This window comes from Perca flavescens, chromosome 5 (genome assembly GCF_004354835.1).
Source record: "Perca flavescens isolate YP-PL-M2 chromosome 5, PFLA_1.0, whole genome shotgun sequence".
NCBI lineage: Eukaryota > Metazoa > Chordata > Actinopteri > Perciformes > Percidae > Perca > Perca flavescens.
This window is the reverse complement of record NC_041335.1, coordinates 29,157,768-29,178,732: the sequence shown is the minus strand read 5'-3', so window position 1 is coordinate 29,178,732 and position 20,965 is coordinate 29,157,768. Positions and strand designations below refer to the sequence as shown.

Here is a 20,965-nt window from a genome sequence, read left to right as displayed (position 1 = left end):
ACGGTTGGATTTCTCTTTTTTATTCGAATGTAAAAATCTGAAAATCACGCTTTGGTTATAGTGCTCACAACTGACCTTGGTTATTCAATAATCTGTCGATTATTTCTCCTGACTAACGTTCGGGTCCATAAAAAACGGCCATCACCAGTCCTGTGATTCCAAAGTGACATCTGACTTGACTGATCAACAGTCAAAAAACATTCCAATTTATAATAATATATGAACAGCAAATGTTTGCTATGTATACTTAAAAAAAAAAAAAAGACCCCATCTTAATTGCTGACTAGTTTCTTATCAATCAACTAATTATTTCAGCACTACTTGTAATCACTATTCCTCTAGTCAAAACAGTTGGAAGATTTTAAAGACTGTTGTATTATTGTAATTATTATTCAATTATTTTGAAGTTTTTTTTTTTTTTTTTTATTCATTCTCCTGCAGTTCAGGCCCAGGTGATCCTGCCGCTTTGCAGCTCTGTTAGTGGTTTCCTTCCGCTTTAAACCTCATATCAAAGTAGATTTCTTAAACTCTTGTACAGCTGATGAGGTGGCATCCAGTGTGATATGATCCAGTTGTGACTGTAATTGACCGTAATTTCCCTACTCCCTGTGTGCACTATGAGTCTTTAGAAAGACTTAGATGATTAAATATAGCTGTCAAAAAAGTAGCATATGTAGCTAAAGTAATTCAACTTCACCAACATCTCTACTCCGTATACATGGCAGCCTTCTAATTGCTTAAAGCAGAGGGCGTCTTCTTCCTCCAAAACAAGAAAGACAACCAGAGGTTTTTGCATTCTCCAGAATCAATAACTGTCAATAACAGAGTCAATGATGACACTAGTGAACATGTTTGATTTTTATTTTTTTGAAATAGCAACACATATGACTAGATCCTCTTCACTGCAGGTACCTTTGGTGGGACTAACTGCTGTATGGACAAGTCACAACAGGAGCAAAATAGAAGCAAAGTAACCCAAGGCCTTTGATATAAGGGGTGGCAAACGTATCACTCTCTATGAATTCAACTTTAAAATCAGCTTCAGGAGAAAAAAAACATAAACACATCACGACTAAAGTGTGTGAGCTACGTCTCAATTAGATGTCCCCTTGGTTAAATCCACAAACAAGACATTTATGAATCTGACTTTCATAGCTTGCTAAAGACTAATTAACCTTGCAAACTGATTCGATCTTTCCCAGCAGTGTAGGAAAGCCTTGTCAAACACCCAAACATTAAGACAGCGACGCGTTATGAATACAAGCTCTTTCAACTTTCTCTTTTGGCCTGCCTCCTTTACATAAACTAACATCGCTCTTTTCTCTCCCTTCTTTCACTTTTTGTACTTGGAAAAGTTCAAAAGCGAAATGAAGCGAAATCTCGCTCGGCTTTTCCCTCTCACCCAGTTTTCTCTCCGCTCCACACTGCCAGGCTCCAGCCCCCATTTTATTCAGCACAAGTCTGCTCCCTTTGATGTTGGCTCTCCCGGTTAATAATTAATAGCTCTTGGTAAGACGCTTTGAGAAGAAAGAGATCTCCCTCTTAAAGAATCTCCACTCGGGCAGGCCTCCACTGCAGTGCAGGGACTTGCCTGGCGACAACAAATATGCACCCACAGGCAAACTGGCTCTCTTAAAACATGACATCTCTTTCGCCACCCAATAAAAAAACTACAACCTCTGACACCAAAGGAAGAATCTTGCTTTGCGACTGTTGTAATGTAATTTCTTTCTTCTCTGTGACTTTGTCATGTTGCTAAAAACCAAACCCTTCAGTGAAGAAACACTGTTTACTTCACTGACTCAAACTCAAACTGGCTATATGGAGTTCCAAGTGGCAGAGGAGATATTGTGCAAGCAATTTGAGACAGCATTCAGCCCTCTGCTACAAACTTTAGAAAAAGAAAGAAAGATGAATAACACGCTGGAAACATACGCTTTCAGTTCTGCCAGTTTCACTGAGATGGAACAGGAATTTTCTGGAGCGTCTGAGATGACATTTTCATCTTCTCAATTATGATTAGAGATGAGATCAAGATGCGCAGATGTTATCATTTTAAGAATCCAATATTTCAAAGGACAAACGCAGCGATAAAGTACCAATTCAGAGAAATTGTTGAAAATTCAACTGCTACTTTTTCAGCCATCAGAGTACAAAGAAGAAACAGCAGTTTATATGATTTGAGCTTTATACAGCACACCTGAAGCTATAAAAAAAAAAAATAAGGTACAAGCTTTAAGAGAAACTGGAGACTTACAGTCAGTACAAAGACACTAAGTTGGTTTAATTAAAGTTCACTGTAAACTTTAGGTACATTGTCTTCGAGCATTTCCATGTATTATGCCACTTTATACTGCTACTTTACTACATTTCAGAAGGAATTATTGTACTTTTTAACCTGACAGCTGCAGTTACACCAAAGAGACATTGCCTCTCTAAACTTCTCAAATAACTTTATTAGACCAAAACAATTTCAATAATCAAATATTTCACAAAAAGCCAAAGATATTAAAAAAGTTAGAAGAATGCAGATTTGTGTAGCAGAACATTGCTTTTTCTGTTGTTCTATCCTACCAAAATTTATACTGTGACCCTTTGGAGGGGGCCAACCCCTAGGTTTGGAACCAGTGGGCTAAACTTTATCTAAAGAAGTTAAGACTAGCTCCACCCTGAGCAACAGTAAAATGCTCCATGCCAAGTCATGCATCAGTATTAACAAACTTATGTGATTGATAATAACGTATCATTCACTGCGGCCATTCCACTGCTGAATAAATGATACTTTTTAGTACTATACTTTTAGACTAAAGGTTTTACTTGACTTACTAAGTGGAATTCTAAATGCAAGTTTTCTATTAGATTCTTGTATTGGTACTTCGTCCACCGCTGGAGAAGAATAGGAAGAAGAACGGTAATCATAGTTGAAACATGATCGCCGGTCCACATCCGTTGTGCTGGATTACTTATGGTCAAAAATCGGAAGAATTGTCATTGTTTAGCGATCACAGTGCAAAGGTTTGGCAAGTAGCAGTTTATAAGATTTGAACTTTATATAACATTCCTCGAACAATAAATCAACATGCGATCTTTGTGAAAAAGTAAAAGTAAGCAACAAATTCCTATTTGAGGGCAAGTAATCGACTGTAAATCCTAAAATAAATGCACTGCTAATATTTTTCTCAAAGCTGAAACATGATCCCCAACTAGAGTGCTTGATCAGTCATCCATGCTCAAAAAAAATAAATAAAAAAATCCTCAGGTGCTTCACAATACTGCTTGCTAAACAAACTTCCCACTGGCTCGGAGGCATGAGAATTAGGGTACAATCTTCCCTGAGTGACCAGAAACCGCAGCAAAAAGTACTGAGAACCCAGTCTAGACACAGAGGAAAATGAAAGCTATGTTTAGCATCCCTAAGTAAACCCGCCAGCTTGTAAGATCTGAGGGAGAGAAATTCTCACTCGTCTGGAAAGAGACTTTTTCTCAACGTAGCGCTCACTCCATCATTCACACGGACTGAGGATTCACATATTTACACACCAGCTCATGCAGTTACAAAACAATGCGTGTGCAAATGTGTGCACACGTTCATAAATGGGCATTGGAAAGAGAAGGTTATGTGCTCTCGTGCAAACAGACACACACCTGGATTACACCTGCAACATCTTTCCTTCCTATTTCCTCTATCACATCACTCCCTAACTTTTCCACTTTCTTCTCCTCTGCATCCCTCCTTTCCCTTTCCTCCTCTTCGTGCTCCCCCCCTCTCTTTCTCTCTCTGCACTGCTATAATTAAGGCAATTAAGTCTTCAGAAGACTCTCCACTGCTATTATGCTGTAATTTCATGTTGCCTCCTGGCTTTACAGTTTATTAAAAGATAAAGGCATACTTTTCTCCCATGGATTTTCTTGTATGTGGGCGCCCCTTTTTTTTTTCTCGTCTCTCGTTCCTCGCTCCCTCTCAGTGCAGGCATGTGTGCCAAGACATTATTTACATTCAACTAAAATAAAATGGTTATGGCATCTGATCGGGAGCCCGCGCAGCCTTGGAGAAAGAAATGAAAACCATGTTTGTTGCTCGTTTACTCTCCTGTACGTATTGTACTTTGGCACATGAAGTCATCTGTACTAGCTTGACATTTTCATTACAGGATTTAGTCATTTCCTCTGTTCACGAAGCACATTACTCTATCTTTCTGATCTCCTACTGTTTGATGTTAACAGACTTGTAATCTGTCATAACCTTCCATTCTGTTTACAGATAATTGGCATAACCGTATTGGCTGCGGGACTTATAATCAACTGGTTTGACACCCTCGCCCTGCTATGTCACACAACCGCAAAAAATAAGGACTTTCCAGTTCCCACATTAACTGAACTCCATAAACCTTGTTGAGCTTAATCCTGCCAATGCCTTCTTTTCATGAATCCCCTTCCACTCATATTTAAGGTTTTGACTCACAGCCAAGCAACAAAATTACAGTTTAAAAAAAAAACAAGAAAAAAAAAAAAATTCTCTGATGAATGAGTGTTCCTCTGACTTTTAAAAACATTATTCAATTTCTCCCTCTACCTTCTCAAACGTTTGAACTGTCCCATATTCCGGTTTAATACTAATTGAATGCTGTTAAGCCGCCGGCTGAAGCATTTTAACACGAGTCCCAGAACGTCTGAGGCGACATTTCTTGAGCTGCATAAAACATGTTTACGAAGCACATAAAAATCCACTTGTGTGTCGCACCGGCGGAGGACAGGGCAAGCCTGCTCTCCGTTTCGGCCGCCTTCGTATAAACGAACATAAACACCCAGGGGAAAGAATCACTTGAAGCTCTCAGGGACACCAGTGACTGCCATTAATATCAAACTGCAGATGAAAGGTTAGGAAGTGAACACAGACATGTTTCTTGAGTGTCAAGTTCAGTTTAAGAGATACAAATTTGTTCAATGAAGCTGGATTCATTGGGTTTTTTTCTGACCGCTAGTGGGCAGAAAGGAAAAAAAAACAAAAAAAAATGCTCACAGGTACACTGTTGTTTTGGCTAACGTGTTAGCAAACCGCTTCCCATTTACAAGCTTAATATACATTCTTCTTTTAACTCTTTTTTTGTCTCCATATAGAATAGAATTCAAACACGCAGGTTTATGGAAACATACATGCAGACAGGGCTGGGTATCAAACGTCAATACTTTTTCAAAATAGTTGGCATTGAAATTCTTTGATCAGATTGCTTCGGATTTACACCAAAATCTTGCCAAGTTTAGGCTTTTTATTTAGGCAAGGTTGACCCAAAGGTTAGGTTTTGGCACAGTGTGTCAATAGAAAAGGAAACAGAGGGGTTTGTGGGTAAACTGCACACCAGACACAAAACACACACACACACACACACACACACACACACACACACACACACACACACACACACACACACACACACACACACAAATGACTATCTGTCCCACAGTGTCGCCATCCCTGAGGGAAAATCAGTTCCCATGGGTGAAGTATCTTCTTTCCACCGGTTTAAATCCCTAAATGGGAGACAAAGTTGTGGAACAAACACAAAAAAAGAAGCGAAGCCCATAGCTTTGGCCCCCTTTTGAATCTATTTTCTTTAAGAGGGAGATGTTTTTCACCAAGAGGCCATCTTCTGGACTGGTGTGAAAAGCCCCTTTTAAAAAGGTAGTAATGTCAGCTTTGGAGGAAAAACCAGAGCTCTCTCGGGGACAAAAACAACAGATCAGAGAAGGAGCCTGCGGTTTTCTGCAACGATGCTTCTGCCATCATCCAGATCCAAGTCGACATCTCTTTAAAAGCTAAAACTCTCTCCGTGCATTTCTGATAAATCTGACTTATTTTCCTCTTCTTAACCTCAACCCCTCCCACCCCACCTCCAATTCTGTCCCTGCCTCAGCACACAATGTGGAGTGGCCATTCACCCACCATTGCATAACCAGAAAAATACAAGAGAACTGTCTGTGTGTGTGTGTGTGTGTGTGTGTGTGTGTGTGTGTGTGTGTGTGTGTGTGTACCTCTGAGGGGGCCTGCCAGTGGACCATGGCAAAGAGCCGGTCCCATTAAAGAGAGTGAGTGAGGTGCACTGGGGAGCTCTCCCTCATCATAACACCCATATACAGTGTCTCGGTCACTTTGATCCACTTCCTTAACTGTACCAAATCCTGACTCTGATATTTATTGCAAACTTGTAAATAAAATACAGAAAGGCCTTGATCTGCAATTCAATTTGTCCTTGATGAGATTCTTCCGGATTAAAATCATATTTTTTGGCCAATTTAAGACTGGATTTCCATCACAAGACAGGAGCTTGTGAAAACATCTTTTGTTTAAATGGTATTGAGAAAAAAGCAGTGGTGGAAGAAGTATTAGATCCTTTACTTAAGTAAAAGTACTAATACCACACTGTAAAAATACTCCCTTACAAGTAAAAGTCCTACATTGAAAACATTACTTACGTAAAAGTATGCAATAAAACATTGTATTGTATAAACTACATGTGTTTTGTGTACTAAAATCTTAATTTGTAAAGTAACTAGTAACTAAAGCTGTCCGATTAATGTAGTAGAGTAAAAAAGTACAATATTTCTCTCTGAAATGTAGCGAAGTAGAAGTAGAAAGTGGAAAAGTAAATTCACCTCAAAGAGAGCCAGAACCTCAAATTTGTACTTCAGTACAGTACTTGAGTAAATGGACTTGATCACTGAGAATATGAATTGATGTTGATATTTCTTGAAGATATTTCCGTTTCGGTATCAATACTAAAACTCTGGTATCGGTATTGACTCTGGTGTTGAAGAATTATAAACAATAAAAACACTATTTGCATGTTGTTTGAGTGGAGATGTGGAAGCAAAAGGTTAACAAACTGCACTCCAAATGTTTCAGTCTATAAAGACTACCTGTAATTCTTTAACTACAGTCTGTGTTTTAAAAGGTCTTTTTATCTTTAAAAGGGTATAATAGTGGCCGGGTTGGCTCAGTGGGCAGAGCAGGTGCACATATATTGAGAGGCTGATGCCTCGACGCAGAGGTCCAGGGTTCGAGTCCGACCTGTGACGAGTTCCTGCATGTCTTCCCCCTCTCTCTCCCCTTTCTCACCTAGCTGTCCTATCCATTAAAAGGCAGAAAAGCCCAAAAAATAATCTTGAAGAAAAAAAGGGTATAAGAAATTATTCTCTAAATAGGTTTTTGGGAGCGACAGACTGACCCTTCTAACTGACAAAGTGACTTGTATTCGCAGAAATGCAGGGCAAAAGCACCTACTATTGGAAGTGGGTGAACACTTTACACACTAAACTTATTTTGGTACAAAAACACCAAACTGTTTGGGCAGAAAGCCTTTATCTGGGTTACATAACAAAGAGATCATTCTCAAACATTTAAAGGCTTGTCATCATGTGGCCATAAAGACCATTTTCAAACTAACAGACTGTTTTAGATCTTTCTTCAAGCTCAGAGTTGAATTCTTCCGTCCTTTCAAACTTCCTTTCCTTTTCCAGTACATGTTGTCTAATAAATTAGCATTGGGACATTAGTTTCTCTTATGCGTGTTGTGAAGATATGATTAAAAAATAAATAAATAGTAGTGAATAGTGAATGAAGCTTGTGCACTGGACTTCAAAGTTCTTGAGAAATTTAAACAGCTTTCTTTAGAAATGTACATGTTTGTCTTGCTTGTTGTGCACCACATGGAACATTTCCTGTCTCTCTCCCCGGTTTGATGTCTTAGACAAACACGTGACACAGATGCAAATGTATCGGACCACTGCTAACCAAGAAGCCTTTGAGTTTTTTCTACTCCCGCTGCTCTGCCCTGCCGAGACCAAACGCTGGGGCCGGAGGAATGGACAACCGCTAATTGAATTTCCTCCACTTTTCCTCTCGGCCCCTCCCATGTTGTTTTCTTACCGGTTTTGGGCTCTAGCCCTTTGTGATTCACAGGAAAATAAACAAGCTTTTCGGCTAGGGACAAGAATACTACTTTTTAAGTGCTTCTTCCCCACCAAGTGTCTAAACTGCTGTTTGGATGAAAGTGACGGGAAGTCTTAGTTAGAAATGTTTGTTTTTTTATCCGGCGCAAAACACTGATATTAATATATTAGATTATCTGATTAGTGATTGGTCTTATCATTCCAAAAAACCCTTCACGTTTTCTCGGTAAACCTGTTTCAAAGAACAGCACTAGGTTAGGAAAAGCTAATGCATGCACCTCAAATTTTTGATATTTGAAGAGTATAACTTGTAATGGAAAGAAAAAAAAAAAATCAGAAATTTGAATATAAGATTTTGTTTTTGCTTCTCAGCAGTCAGCCATCGAAAGACCATCCAAAAAAACTTTTCCTGGTATTGAAAAATTGGAATTGCCATACTTTTCACGAGATGAAAGGTGTAAAGCACCAGAGGGCATTCAAAAAACAGCTAGTTCGATAAAAAAAAAGGTCCAGGAATTTTGGACCGGGATACATGATAACCTATGTCAGTTTGCAGGGATCATTCAGCCCAAGATTATTTGTTCTGGGAGATGGGTCAATCCTAAATGGGATGGATAAGCACATAAGAAGCTGGGCCCAGACTAGTTTAATGATAGCCAGACAGATTATTTTAAGAGGATGGAAGAATAAAGGGGTGCCGTAAATCCAGGATTGGGCTTGTGAGATGGCCCGGGTCGCGGCGTTTGAAAAAATGTCATATAAACGGTTTGCCAGATTGGATGTCTACACTAGAAAATGGGGAAAGTAACAGAGCTTTCTGGAGGGCTCCTAAGAAGCTTTGTGTTGGGGAGAGACGTGTATGATGGGCTTATGGGGTTGTCATTTATATATAGGTTTATTAGATTTATGTTTTATTGTCTATTTTGTTACTATTTTTGTTAAATTGTCTTGAATATTGTACAAATGTAGTTACTGTGTCATCTTTTCTTGATTTTTGTCTGAGAGGATGGTGATGATGGGGGGGGCGTTCGTGTTGCGAGTTGTATGTTTTGTATGTTATTAAATAAAAAGTGGTTAATCACAGAAAAAACTAGAGCTGCAAAGATTAATTGATTAGTTGTCAACTCTTATTTTGATAATCGTTTAGTCGGTTTGAGTAATTTTTTAAGACAAAAGTAAAAAAAATCTTTGATTCCAGCTTCTTAAAATGTGAATATTTTCTAGTTTCTTCTCTCCTCTGTGACAATAAACTGAAGATCTTTGAGTTGTGGACAAAACAAGACATTTGAGGACATCGTGCTCGGCCTTCTCTGAACATATCACGGCGCTTCAGCGGCCAGCGTAAACCTGGTGTAACTCCACACCCCAAGATTTCTTTCATTCTCATTTTCAGCCCCAACCGACACCGACCCAAGGCACGTCACTTCCCCCTTAAGTAATCCAGCTTCGAAACCTCCAAACACAAATCTCCGGGGATGCGTGATGATTGAAAGAAAAGCAGAACACATGCAGCGTATTTCTTCTTTTTAAAAATCAGGCTTATTTTTCCGAATTGTTTTTCTAATGACTAGATGTCACCTCTGCAGGCCTCTAAAAAGTATTCAAATTAAATACTGCCCAGGAGCAATCTAATTTTTGTAGGTTGAACTGGTCATAAAAAAAAATGCAAAACTGGCCTAAAAGACAGGAAACCATTAATATGGTTTGAATATGGCTTATAATGGTAAACAACCAGCTGGCCCATCTCTTCACCAAACATAGCAGGCACCTTTTCCTTTTGTTGTGTCCCAATAAAGATAACATCAAAGCAGGTAACGTTAGTGACTGCAAATAGGATTTGAACAAAAGCATGGCAGCAAGATGGTGCAATAGTCAGGTGTGTTTAGCTCACTCATCTACGACTCCAATATAACACCTTCATTGTTGTCTTATCTCAGCAAGTCATCTTGAAACAGGTAACAGGATCCTTGTCATCAGAAATGATGCACCTACTACCAGATCATATCCAGGGCTCACAAGGTAGTGTCCTTAAGCACAGTTTTGAGGTACTGTACCTCTATTTTACAACATTTTAGAGGAAAATATTGTACTTTTTACCCCCCTACATGTATATGATAGCCAGTTACTTACTAAGATTTTTCAAACAAACAAAACAATTCTAATGGAAAGAATTAAAAACTTCTTATGGAGGTAACAAAATCACGGACAACCGATATCCAGATGTCTCATTAAATTGGATTGTTATAGCGTGCTAATTGGTCTCCGATAAACTATGCTAATGTCTTTCCCAGTTTCTGCCAGGTGCATTGCCATACTTGACCCCCTGCCTATCTCCATGTTTCTTTCTCTTCTTCCATTACCTCACTGTCTCAGAGCGTACACACACACACACACACACCTCACTATCTTTGTGGGGACCCGTCATTGACATAATGCATTCCCTAGCCCCTTATCCTAACCATCACAACTAAATGCCTAACCTTAACCCTTACCCTCACCCTAACCATAACCTAATTCTAACCCTAATCCTAAAACCAAGTCTTAACCCTCAAACTGCCCTTTAATGTTGTGGGGTCCAGCATTTTGGCCCCACAAAGCTGTCCGGACCCCACAAGTATATTGTATTCCCGGTTTTTGGACCCCATGAATGCAGTTAAACGAGAGAACACACGAACGAACGAACGAACGAACGAGAGAACACACGAACGACACACACACACACACACACACACACACACACACACACACACACACACACACACACACACACACACACACACACACACACACACACACACACACACACACACACACACACACACACACACACACACACACACACACACATCTCCATCTGCTTGCGCTAGGCACAACTTTGCCTTCCTGGCGGCGCATAAAATAAAGTTCCAACCACAAGAGCAGGATGACATTTCCACCCCTGCTATCCCTCCAGTGGAGGAATCCTCGGTAGTGGGAAGAGGCATCAGGTTAGCTGTGTGGGGACCAGGGAGATTCAGTTTCCAGCTTCCGTGCCAGGCCGTGGGCCCGAGCCTTAAAGCCAACATGGCCCTGACATACACAGCGTGGCGCGGGACACGAGGATTCTCATGCACACAAGCACATTCCCCTACAAAGCAACAGGCTTAGACTGAGATGAAGAGAGAAAAGACAGGGCTTTGGTTGACGTGGGTGGATGTCTGGTCCTATCTTTTCTAAGATTTACTTTTTCCACGGCTCATCTTTTGATCCAGCGCCGCCGCGTCTTTTCTGGGTCCCAGTTTGACAGACAGGAGAGCTTTAGCTGTGGCTGGTTTCTGACTTTCTAATAACAGTTGTGATTAAGAACAAAAATCTATGTAAAGGGTGGGGAAAAAGATAAAAAGGAAACAACTCCAACTTTCCTCTCATTTTCCCTCCTGTCTTCTTCTGCCTCTATTTTTTTCATTTTACTTCACTCACCTCACCCTCTCCCTCCGTCTCTCTCTCTCTCATCTTAAGTCCCCAGGGCTCCTTTCTTCTCTCTTTAAATAGGAGCCTGAGCTGTGAAGTCTAATAATGGTCATTTGGCCTCCCATTGAAATCTGGGTAATTCGGCCCAGGGACGGCTCACTTTGAGCCACATGACACAAGGAGCTTCCCAGTGACCATGGAAACGAGCGCAGTGGGATCCTGGGTGCCTCCAAGCGCAGTGAAACGTGGTGAAGCGGTGATTTAGGAGGGTCTTTTTTTTTTTTTTTTTTGCAGGGGGTGGGGTTGGGGATTGAAGTAGGAAGGTGGGTGAGGGTTCCAACACGGCCGGAGAGAGGGGGTTGAGAGAGGGAGAAAGACATAAAGAAAGAGAGAGAGAAACACAGGGAGAGAGGCCCCTGCATGGTCACAGTGGAAACCTCTCCCGACACCCCGCCAGGAAGAGCGGCCAAGATAATATCAGCAAGTTGAGGCGTACACAAACATGAAAGGAGAACCCAAGAGGCAGGCCCCTGAGTGCTCCATGCTTCACAAGCTTTTATGTCCCCCTTTTTTCTTCTCTACCTTCTTCTCCTCCTCTCTATTTTTTTATTTCCCTTTCTATCCCTCCCTTCATGCTGCTGTGTTTGAAAGTGTTTGTTCAGGATGTTTGGGGCATGGGGGCAGGTGGAGAAGAAGCTAAAGAGTTAGCTTGTCCATTTTACCCCTTAGATGTTGCAAGGGTAACTAGACTACCCATTGCTTAGGTTTGTTTTCAGTCCTGTAACTTTGTGATTTAATTTAAAGGGATAATGTGGCACCAAAAAAAAAGAAAATTGAGGGCAATTGATATTTGGTACTTTATTGAGTGTGTGGATGCAATTTAAAATCATGTGAAATCTTTATACGAGATCTGCCTGCAACTTTTTTTGAATGTTTTCGTGGTAAAAATGTGTCAAATATGTTCTAGAACTCTCGAGTTTGACAAAACATCTTTCAATGGCGGAAAAGCACATTCTTAGAGTAAGGGGAACTCAAATAAAAGTGAACTGAAAACTTCTGGATCTAACAAGGCAGAGAAGTTACTCCAACATTAGCCTCCATTATACCCTTGATTTTAACAACCCATAAACTGACTTTCAATTTGCCGCACTCAACTGAAAGGAAGTAGAGCGCCATCACTTACAGCACAAGCGTAGGAAAAATTGTCTCATCAATATCCTGCATCTTTAATCGCTCCGCTATGAAAAGAATTCTTTTTAAAAACTCTGAAGGAAAAAAAAAATAAAAACAAGCTTCATCTGTATCAAACAAAAGCCACTGTTGTAAATCAATCACTATTGTGGCTTCACTGCAATTTAACAAAACACTCTGGAGACTGCAGAGTGTAAAACTATCGCAATTTTCTTTCTATCTGTTATCAATGCGCTCTGCTTCACTAAGGTCTTTGCAGAAAATGAAAGAGAATGCATGAAAAGGGAAAAGGAGTGAGAAGAGAGTGATGAGAGAGAGACCCGGTGAGTCATTCAGCCGTCTGCATCACAACACAAGCTGATCTGCCAGCCTTCTAGTTCCTCTTATCCAGACTGATAAACAGTGGATGAGCTAATGCGTGCACATATACGCACATCCCACTGATATTCCTGTTCCTACACATAAAAGGCCAACATGCTGGATTAGAAGTGGTCTGAAAACAAAGCCAAAATGCAGCCAGTTCAATCCAGCATTGAAGCTTCTTCACAACAAGCCCCTGCGGCTTGACACCCTACTGGCACTGCCGTGGCCTCGGGGCGACCTCCAGCACGCACCTGAGTGCGTAGGACAGCTAACCTGGCCGCAGGCTCGGAGCCAGTCGCCCGCAATATCACACTCATCTGTCTGTTGCCATTTCTTTCTTTTAATACAGGTCTGTCTCGTCTTCAGACACACACGCGCACGCACGCATGCATATACATACGCACACGCGCGCACATATACGCGCGCACACACACACACACACACACACACACACACACACACACACACACACACACACACACACACACACACACACACACACACACACACACACACACACACACACACACACACACACACACACCTTGTAGCCTTGTGTACTTCCTATATCCCCGACATTCCTATCTCACACACACACACACACACACACACACACTTACACACTACACCCTCTCTGCAGCTCTGGCTGAGATGCCAGACACGGTTAGAGTCCAAAAGCCACTTAGCACTAAGACGCAGCAGCTGTTTGCTCTGGCCTGCGGTCCCATAGTGCCAACTTGAGGGCCATGGTAGAAAAAGACACACAGACACACTCCTCTGCCATCTCACATTGTTTCATGGCAACTGCGGTTTTAGGATTGTGTTTGTATGTGTGTCGAAGACTTTTTATGGATGTGTGCATCTGGCTAAGAACTTTAAAAGGAGCACGCTTTTTATTTCTGGGAGGATATGTCAATCTCAAGATCTTGAACCTTTTTTTCTCGTTGCTCTAGTTATTTTTGAGTGCTTTGTAGCAACCGGTCTCGGGCCAGTTGCGCTCCGCTGCGATGAAATGTTGTCTTTGGCTGGCGTTTAAGGTGGAACTGATCGTGGTTCAGAGACGAGCTGGTCAAGGGCAGCGCCAGGCCACACACAACAAGCACATACCAGGGAGCTTTACATGCTATGCCAGCCAAGAGGCTTGCTTTACACAAGCAGCAGGGCTGCGTGGGAGGATGGGTCGCATTTTTCTGCTTATTTGTGTAAAAAAAAAAAAAAAAAAATGTTGTACCAAGCGAGACACAAATCCCAGCCACCCACTTACCAAACCAGACACATTCTCCTTCGTCATCTCCTTGAGAAGCCAAACCCCCGACCTCGCTCCCTTCCCTCTGTCCTCCTAACTCCCACTCCTCTCTCTACCCGCCACCACTCCACTACTCTGCCTTTCCTCCCCCGGCTGCTTGGGTTGGGGGCTGATGTCATGAGAGCCAGAGGAGGATGAAAGGGGAAAAGCCGGCATGCTAAGGCCCCGTGAGGCCATTGGACTGACACCGCGGTACTTGAAAGAAGAGATATCTCACTGGCACAGTGACAAAGACCCTGACCAGCCTGGGCTACCAATGAAAGCCAGCGGCATGATTTCATATTCCAGAGAAGCTGCCAAAATTTCGCACCGTATGTTCGTGAAAGACAGTGTAGAGAAGAAGGGAGGGGGGGGAGCAGTTCTGAGAAAGTCAGTCAGCAGGGAGGAAATGACAACCAAAAATAGGTTATTGACTGCAATAAATAGTTCAACTTGAAAACGGATACATGGGTGCAGAGGTGTAAGCATGATTTACAACATTTACAAACACCTATAAGAAAGGGGAGACATGACAAGCTGGAACTAAAGAGAAGCAAATACTGGTCTACTGGCACCAGGGCACCGTGCAGTGTCATCCACATAGGATACCATTACTCAGACTAACCCCTTCAAAGAGTGTCTCAAACACAGTTAGCTACAGTAGGAACCGATTTGCTCATGGTATTCCTGCTGTTGGGGGAGGGGCTACTGCTGTGGCACACAGAAGTCAGGGGTTTAACAGCCCTGCAGCTCTTACAGGAACCAGACAGGAAGTGCAGGAAAAAACTGTGTACATATATGTGACACACAAGCACTTTGGTGAGGTTTGCACGCGGACTTCAAAAGGCTGGCATGACCGACTTCTTTTCCTCCTCTTCCTCTACTGCTAATATTTGCTGATTTCAGAGCATCTCTCTTTGCAACAGGGCGGTCTAAGATTCTTGAGTCACTAAGCATATTAATTTCACTTTAGCTAAAATCCCACTGTTGATATAATAGTGATGACAATGGCATTAAAAGGAATGTCTTGTGTAGAATTTCTGTGTTAGCCCGTTGCTACACGTTGACCATCTCCTACGCACAGCCGGGGGCCTTGTGTTCCCAGACACTTTATATTTAGACATGGACTGGCGTAAACAGCATTTTCTCTCCTACAATTCCGTTTTGTGCGTTCACTGGGATCCTGTAATTGAATGGAATCTAAATTGACCAGACAAGACCCCAACACTGCTGGTGGCAAAGTGGCAGCAAAGTGGAGTGGGCTCTTGGGTTCAGTCAGGGGACAGTCAGGAAGGGCGGGAGGGGGGCGTGGGCTGACGAACACGAGGCCAGACCAGGCGGGGTGAGTGTGTAAGAGTGGGCATAGTATACGGACTGGGGCTGGGCATGGTGGCCTGGCTGGCTGGGCAGAGTAAGCAGACTGGCAGGGGGTAAACACTGCACTGTCTGGCCTGGCAAAAGCGGCGGTGCCAACGCAAAGCACCCAGCTTTGTTCAAGCCCCGAGGCGAGGGTCTGTCAAGATGCAACAATGGGCTTTCCCTCCTCTAATTATAGTCCTGGCTGAATGAACACAGAGGAAACTAGAGTGGTCTAGAGGTTAGGGAGGCTGGCTGGAGCCCAAAAGGTCAAGGTTCCTGCTATCCTCACTACAGCATCCCTTAGCAAAACAGTAAACCCAGAATTTATAAAAAGGTCATTATCGCTGTGCTTTGGCTGGTTCCAATGAGCAGAAGGTGTGGCTTTCTGGTTCCTGGGTGTCCTCGTGGCTCCTTTGGCTAAGGCACATGCCATGTAGCCGTCCACTCCCATCTCTGCAATCTTTGTCAATGTCCAATAAATAATAATCTCATCAACAACAACTCAACAAAACTTACAACCTGCTTCTCGATCTCAGCTTTCCTTACTTACTATCCCATCAGAGGTATGTGCTGGTGCTGTAGCTAGACACTAGTGATCAGGTTCATGGACCATATTAGTATGCTTACTTAAATGAGTACTCCACCAATTTAGCTGTGCACTCCTATAACATTGTCAGACTTAACATGGACAGTTATAAAAACAAATCAATCAAAACTGATGCAGCAGAACCAAAGATATTGTCTTTTTTTTTTTTTTTTCTCGCATTCTTCTTCCTGGTGGCTACATTACCCGCAAAGCAATCCAGCTTTTATCAGACTTCACACGGCTTCCTCTGGCTTTATACCATGTTTGCCTACATATGCACTAGCACTCCCCGAGACCTGTAAACAAACTTTGATGTGTAAAATTAGTGGAGTTCCCCTTTAAATGTTCACTACCTACTATTAAAAATAACATGGGTGCCTGGGTAGCTCACCTGGTAGAGCGTGTGCCCACATACAGCGGCTCAGTCCTCGACGTAGCGGCCGCGGGTTTGGTTCCGGTAAAAAAAAATAACATAGCTCTTCTATTATAGACTGAACCCATGTCACTCTTACGGTACTACAGTATCATTTTCCATGACAATTATAGTAGTGGTAAATGGTAAACAACAAGTTAAACCAGTTATAATTTCCTTGCTTTCCCTCTGGAAACTTCTCCTTAAAACACTGACCTTTATGAAGACCATTTATTAGTAAGTGAAGCCTCCTGTGACAAGGATGTATCCTTCACTACGATGAAAGAGACGTTTGAGTGCTGAACATTAGGTCAGTTTTCAGGTCTCAGCATAAGTATGCATCAGCTAGGCAGCAGCAACCATCACCAAGGGAAGCGCACCACTAGCAGGTCTATGTGGTACAAGGGCTCCTTAAATTATGAATGGGCTGCTCTCTGTCTGTCACCGGGCATGCACCGGATAAATGAGACTATAGCCACCCCCCCAATCCTCCGGGGGATGTTGGTACATTCCATTAAGAGGAACACTTAATTAAAGCATGATAAAATACCACTCCGAGACTCCAGAGGGGCCTGGGAGCACTGAGGGAGGGAGGATGGGAACAGAGGGGTGGTGAGAGACAAGGGAGGGATTCAGTTCACCCTCATTCTATAGTAAGAAACAACACAAAAATAAATCATCCTTCCGTGAATTGTCTCTGTAAATACAAAAGATCAAAGATACATCCTTAAAAAGGGTTTAATGAAGTACAAGGGAAAGATTTTACTTTAACTTCAGTGTAGCAAAAGGTTAGCAAACCGTCTACACAAATCACCACGCTGTCTGCATGTTTCTGCTCGTCGCTCATGGAGCCAAAACATCTCATGCCCAAACATTTAATACACCTGATAGCATTGTTGTGTATGCTGAACTGCACCCTTAAGATTTGTGTTTACAGCCAAATAGTAATACAATTATTCAGAGTATTCATGGGAAAACTGTCTGGAGCTGTAACGGTGGCCCAGTGGTTAGGTTCTGGGTTCAAATCCAGGCCTTTCTGTGTGGAGTTTGCATGTTCTCCCCATGTCTGCGTGGGTTTTCTCCGGGTTCTCCGGTTTCCCCCACCACTAAAAATATGTTCCCCTCCCCCTCCCTAACTAGCTGATGTGTGGTGAGCGTTCTGGCGTCTGGCGTTGTATGGCTGCCGTGCATCACCCAGGTGGGTGCTACACATTAGTGGTGTTAGAGAGCAGTCCCCCCCTCCCCCCAAATGCGCTTTGAGTGTCTATGATAAAGCGCTATATAAAAAAAATGTAATAAAAAAATAAAAATAAAAATGGACCCTGTATTTTTAAACGGAAATGGCAAATCTTCCAACATCTTACGAATGAAGAAGTATCCTTCATCTTAAATCACAGCATTCTTATACATTCTAAATATTGTCTCAACTTAAGAAATTCTTCATAGTCCTAACTGCAGTAGGTTTTTAACGAAGCTGAGATGGTTTTTATTTCAATGCACGACCCAACTCACCGACCGGGGAACCCGGATGAGAATACTTATTCGTGTGAATGCAAAATAGACTGCGTGCGTCTATGAGTGCGCCCATAGATTGCGAGGCATTTCGTTTTAGAAAAGAGAACCACTTACAGCTCACAATATGTTTGTTGATTGGCTACTGATAGCCGCAGACAGCGATTCTTCTAACCTACCATAAATCGATAAATGTGTGTTTTGAGTGTGAGAACAAAGACCTTCGTTAGGCATTACGTAATGAAATCGCCTAGGCCTGCAGGTAAAGCATGTATAGTGTAGCCTAAATTTCCGAGGAAACCTCAGTGATTTGACCGCGATTAACCAAACATGCTACGGGGGGGGCAACAGAGTCTGATAACTTTAGACAACATAGGGAACGAAAAGGGAGCGGGACGGGATTCGGGAGGCTTTCTCTCTGGATTTTGCAGGACAGGATCTTTTTTATTTTTTTTTTGGGTTGTCACGCGATCAGGATATGACGGGAGTATTTTCGTGGGCTCGGGATGGGATGGGAGCGACAATTGATTCCTATGTCACCCTCTAATGCAAAGTGACAAGTGTAGCATAGTGGGGTGCATGTTTTTCTCTGACCCCTGTAAAATGTTTTAAGCCGTTTTTCTTTCTGTATTGTTATTGTATAGTTTTGCTAATATTAATTCCTGAACATCCGTAGCAAATAGAACCAGTTCTTTACCTTTCCCAGCACGGTGAGACAACTGGGGTCCAGCTCAGGTTGCTCCAGCTTCACCACTCCAACCCAGCCATACTCATATAGGTCCTCCTCATCATTATTATTACATAGTCCCAAAGGATGCATCTGGAAAGAAGACAAAAGGTGATAGATAAGTATTTATATCTAAAAACCTACCAAGTTGCATCGCTGATGCAACAAAAACTGGCTAAAAGGTTTTGAAAAAGACATTTAAACAGCATTTTGGGTCTCAAGTTCTTAATGCAGAGCAACAAAAACAATCAATGTGCAGTGTTTCAAGAGAACGTGAAAAGCTGCCCCACACCATGCATCAACTTAGAGGGTCCTGGCATCCGCAGCTTATAGATTTGCTCCCCCTCGTTTGAGGGAGTGCAACAATTTATAATCCACTTGTCACCTATTTTCCATAATGAAACATAAGAGCTTAAGAGCATTAGACGTCTGAAGTATTCGCTGTGTTCAGCAAAATCGTGCAGGATCTAAACATACTGTACAGCGTTCCAGACCTCTCAAAGAATAGCCGCAGCTAAGCAAAACTGGGATTTATGTACTTTCATGGATCTGCTGACGTGGCAGATTTTCGAAAGATCCGTTAAGTCTACTTCTACTCTTACTGCTGCAAATGGTTAACTTTGCTGCCATTTCTATTGTGTTTGGGCATACATGAACAATGACTGGATGCATTTTATGTTGTCTTATTAAATTGCTGATGGTTCCCCACCAACACACACACAGTCTGATTAGTGTGTGTCTATCTTGCTTTGTCCTCTCATTACACTTAAGGCCACTAAATTGGCCCAGTTCTCTTTGCCAAAAAGCTCTACAGCGCTAGTACCTAGAAAAGATTAAAGCTACAGGATGGCAGCCATCACAAACACACTGACTCACTCACTGGGGCTAAAAAAGAAAGCGGTGGCAGCTTGCAAACCAAACAGAAGTATCTATCTCAAAGCCCTTCAGCTGGGTTACTTGAGTTGTCTTGACGGTCTTGGTAAGATTGGGAATAAGGTGGTTGAGAGAAGCTAAGTTGACACAGAATGAGAATTTAAAAAACAGCCAAATCTGTATTTCCCATTTTGTCATCAAGAGACTGCTGGAGACGGTTATCTAATCATCAATCTTGCGTATGAGCTAGTATGCAGTCCCATGAGGCGTCCGTATCATGAGGGAAGTAAACAGATAACACTGACAATCACTGCAGGCCATCACTTGAACTGAACAGTGCAATAAAAAAGGCATGAAACACACAAACACAAACCCAAAACAAAATGAAAACAAGTAGAGAACTACAGCTGTCGGCCATTCACTAGGATGAAATAATGATCTGATCCACTAAGGTTGGATTAAAACTGTAACCATGTGGAGTCCCAAAATCCTGGATCCATTCCCACCCACCCTGGCAACAGTGCAAAGCTCCTGTATTAGCATTAGAACTGGGCCAAACTGACCTGCAGGCCACTTATCCTATTAACCCAATGACCACTGCACCCCAATTTGCCAGCACTGTGGCGTCGAGCCTTGGGCCACTGCTGATGACCCGAGATACCCTTCTCCCTCGGCTGACCCCTGACCTTTGAACCCCACTTCATCACATTGGGAGCAGGTTAGTCGTGCAACAGGCCAATTGAAGAGAGATTCAGAAGGCGCCTTGTCACTTCAGTGCCACAAGGCAGAGGGGTCAAGCCCCTGACCTGAAGGGTTTTTGGGGAGGACTTAGCTATGAGTAAGGGGGTCAAATGCAAATCAGGTGGACTATGGAAGAGTCATAGAGAAGGAATGTGGACAACGTGTGCCGTTATTGAGCGCCACAGTGTAGCATTTTTCTGCCTTATGGATGAAATCTTTAATAGTAAAGAGACATGCACTTCCCACATACACTGTCTTTTAGATTCTGAATTGCACTTTTGAAGAAAAGAGTGCTAACTTGAATCCTCATACAGGGACCATGACAAACGTGAAAGATTCAATTTTCAATCACAGCCCGTGGCCTTCGACACAAAATGGATCATTCTCCGATCCTTCCAACCGAGTAAGGAAACCAAAAAGGGGTCAACATGAAGCAAGGCCACTCTGACACAAAACAGCTTTTTTCACAAACCCACAGGATGCAGTCACCTTGTCCGCCTGCATTTCACAGATTCACTT

The 20,965-nt window shown here is 42.4% G+C and overlaps 1 protein-coding gene across 1 annotated transcript in view; it reads right to left on the bottom strand.

The window, feature by feature from the left end:
• znrf3 (zinc and ring finger 3) overlaps positions 1-20,965 on the bottom strand; it is a 75,081-nt gene that overhangs the window by 13,883 nt on the left and 40,233 nt on the right. Inside the window, exon 2 of the mRNA XM_028578046.1 lies at positions 18,803-18,925. Coding sequence (XP_028433847.1) covers positions 18,803-18,925 — 123 coding nt within the window. The remainder of the gene's footprint in view (positions 1-18,802; positions 18,926-20,965) is intronic.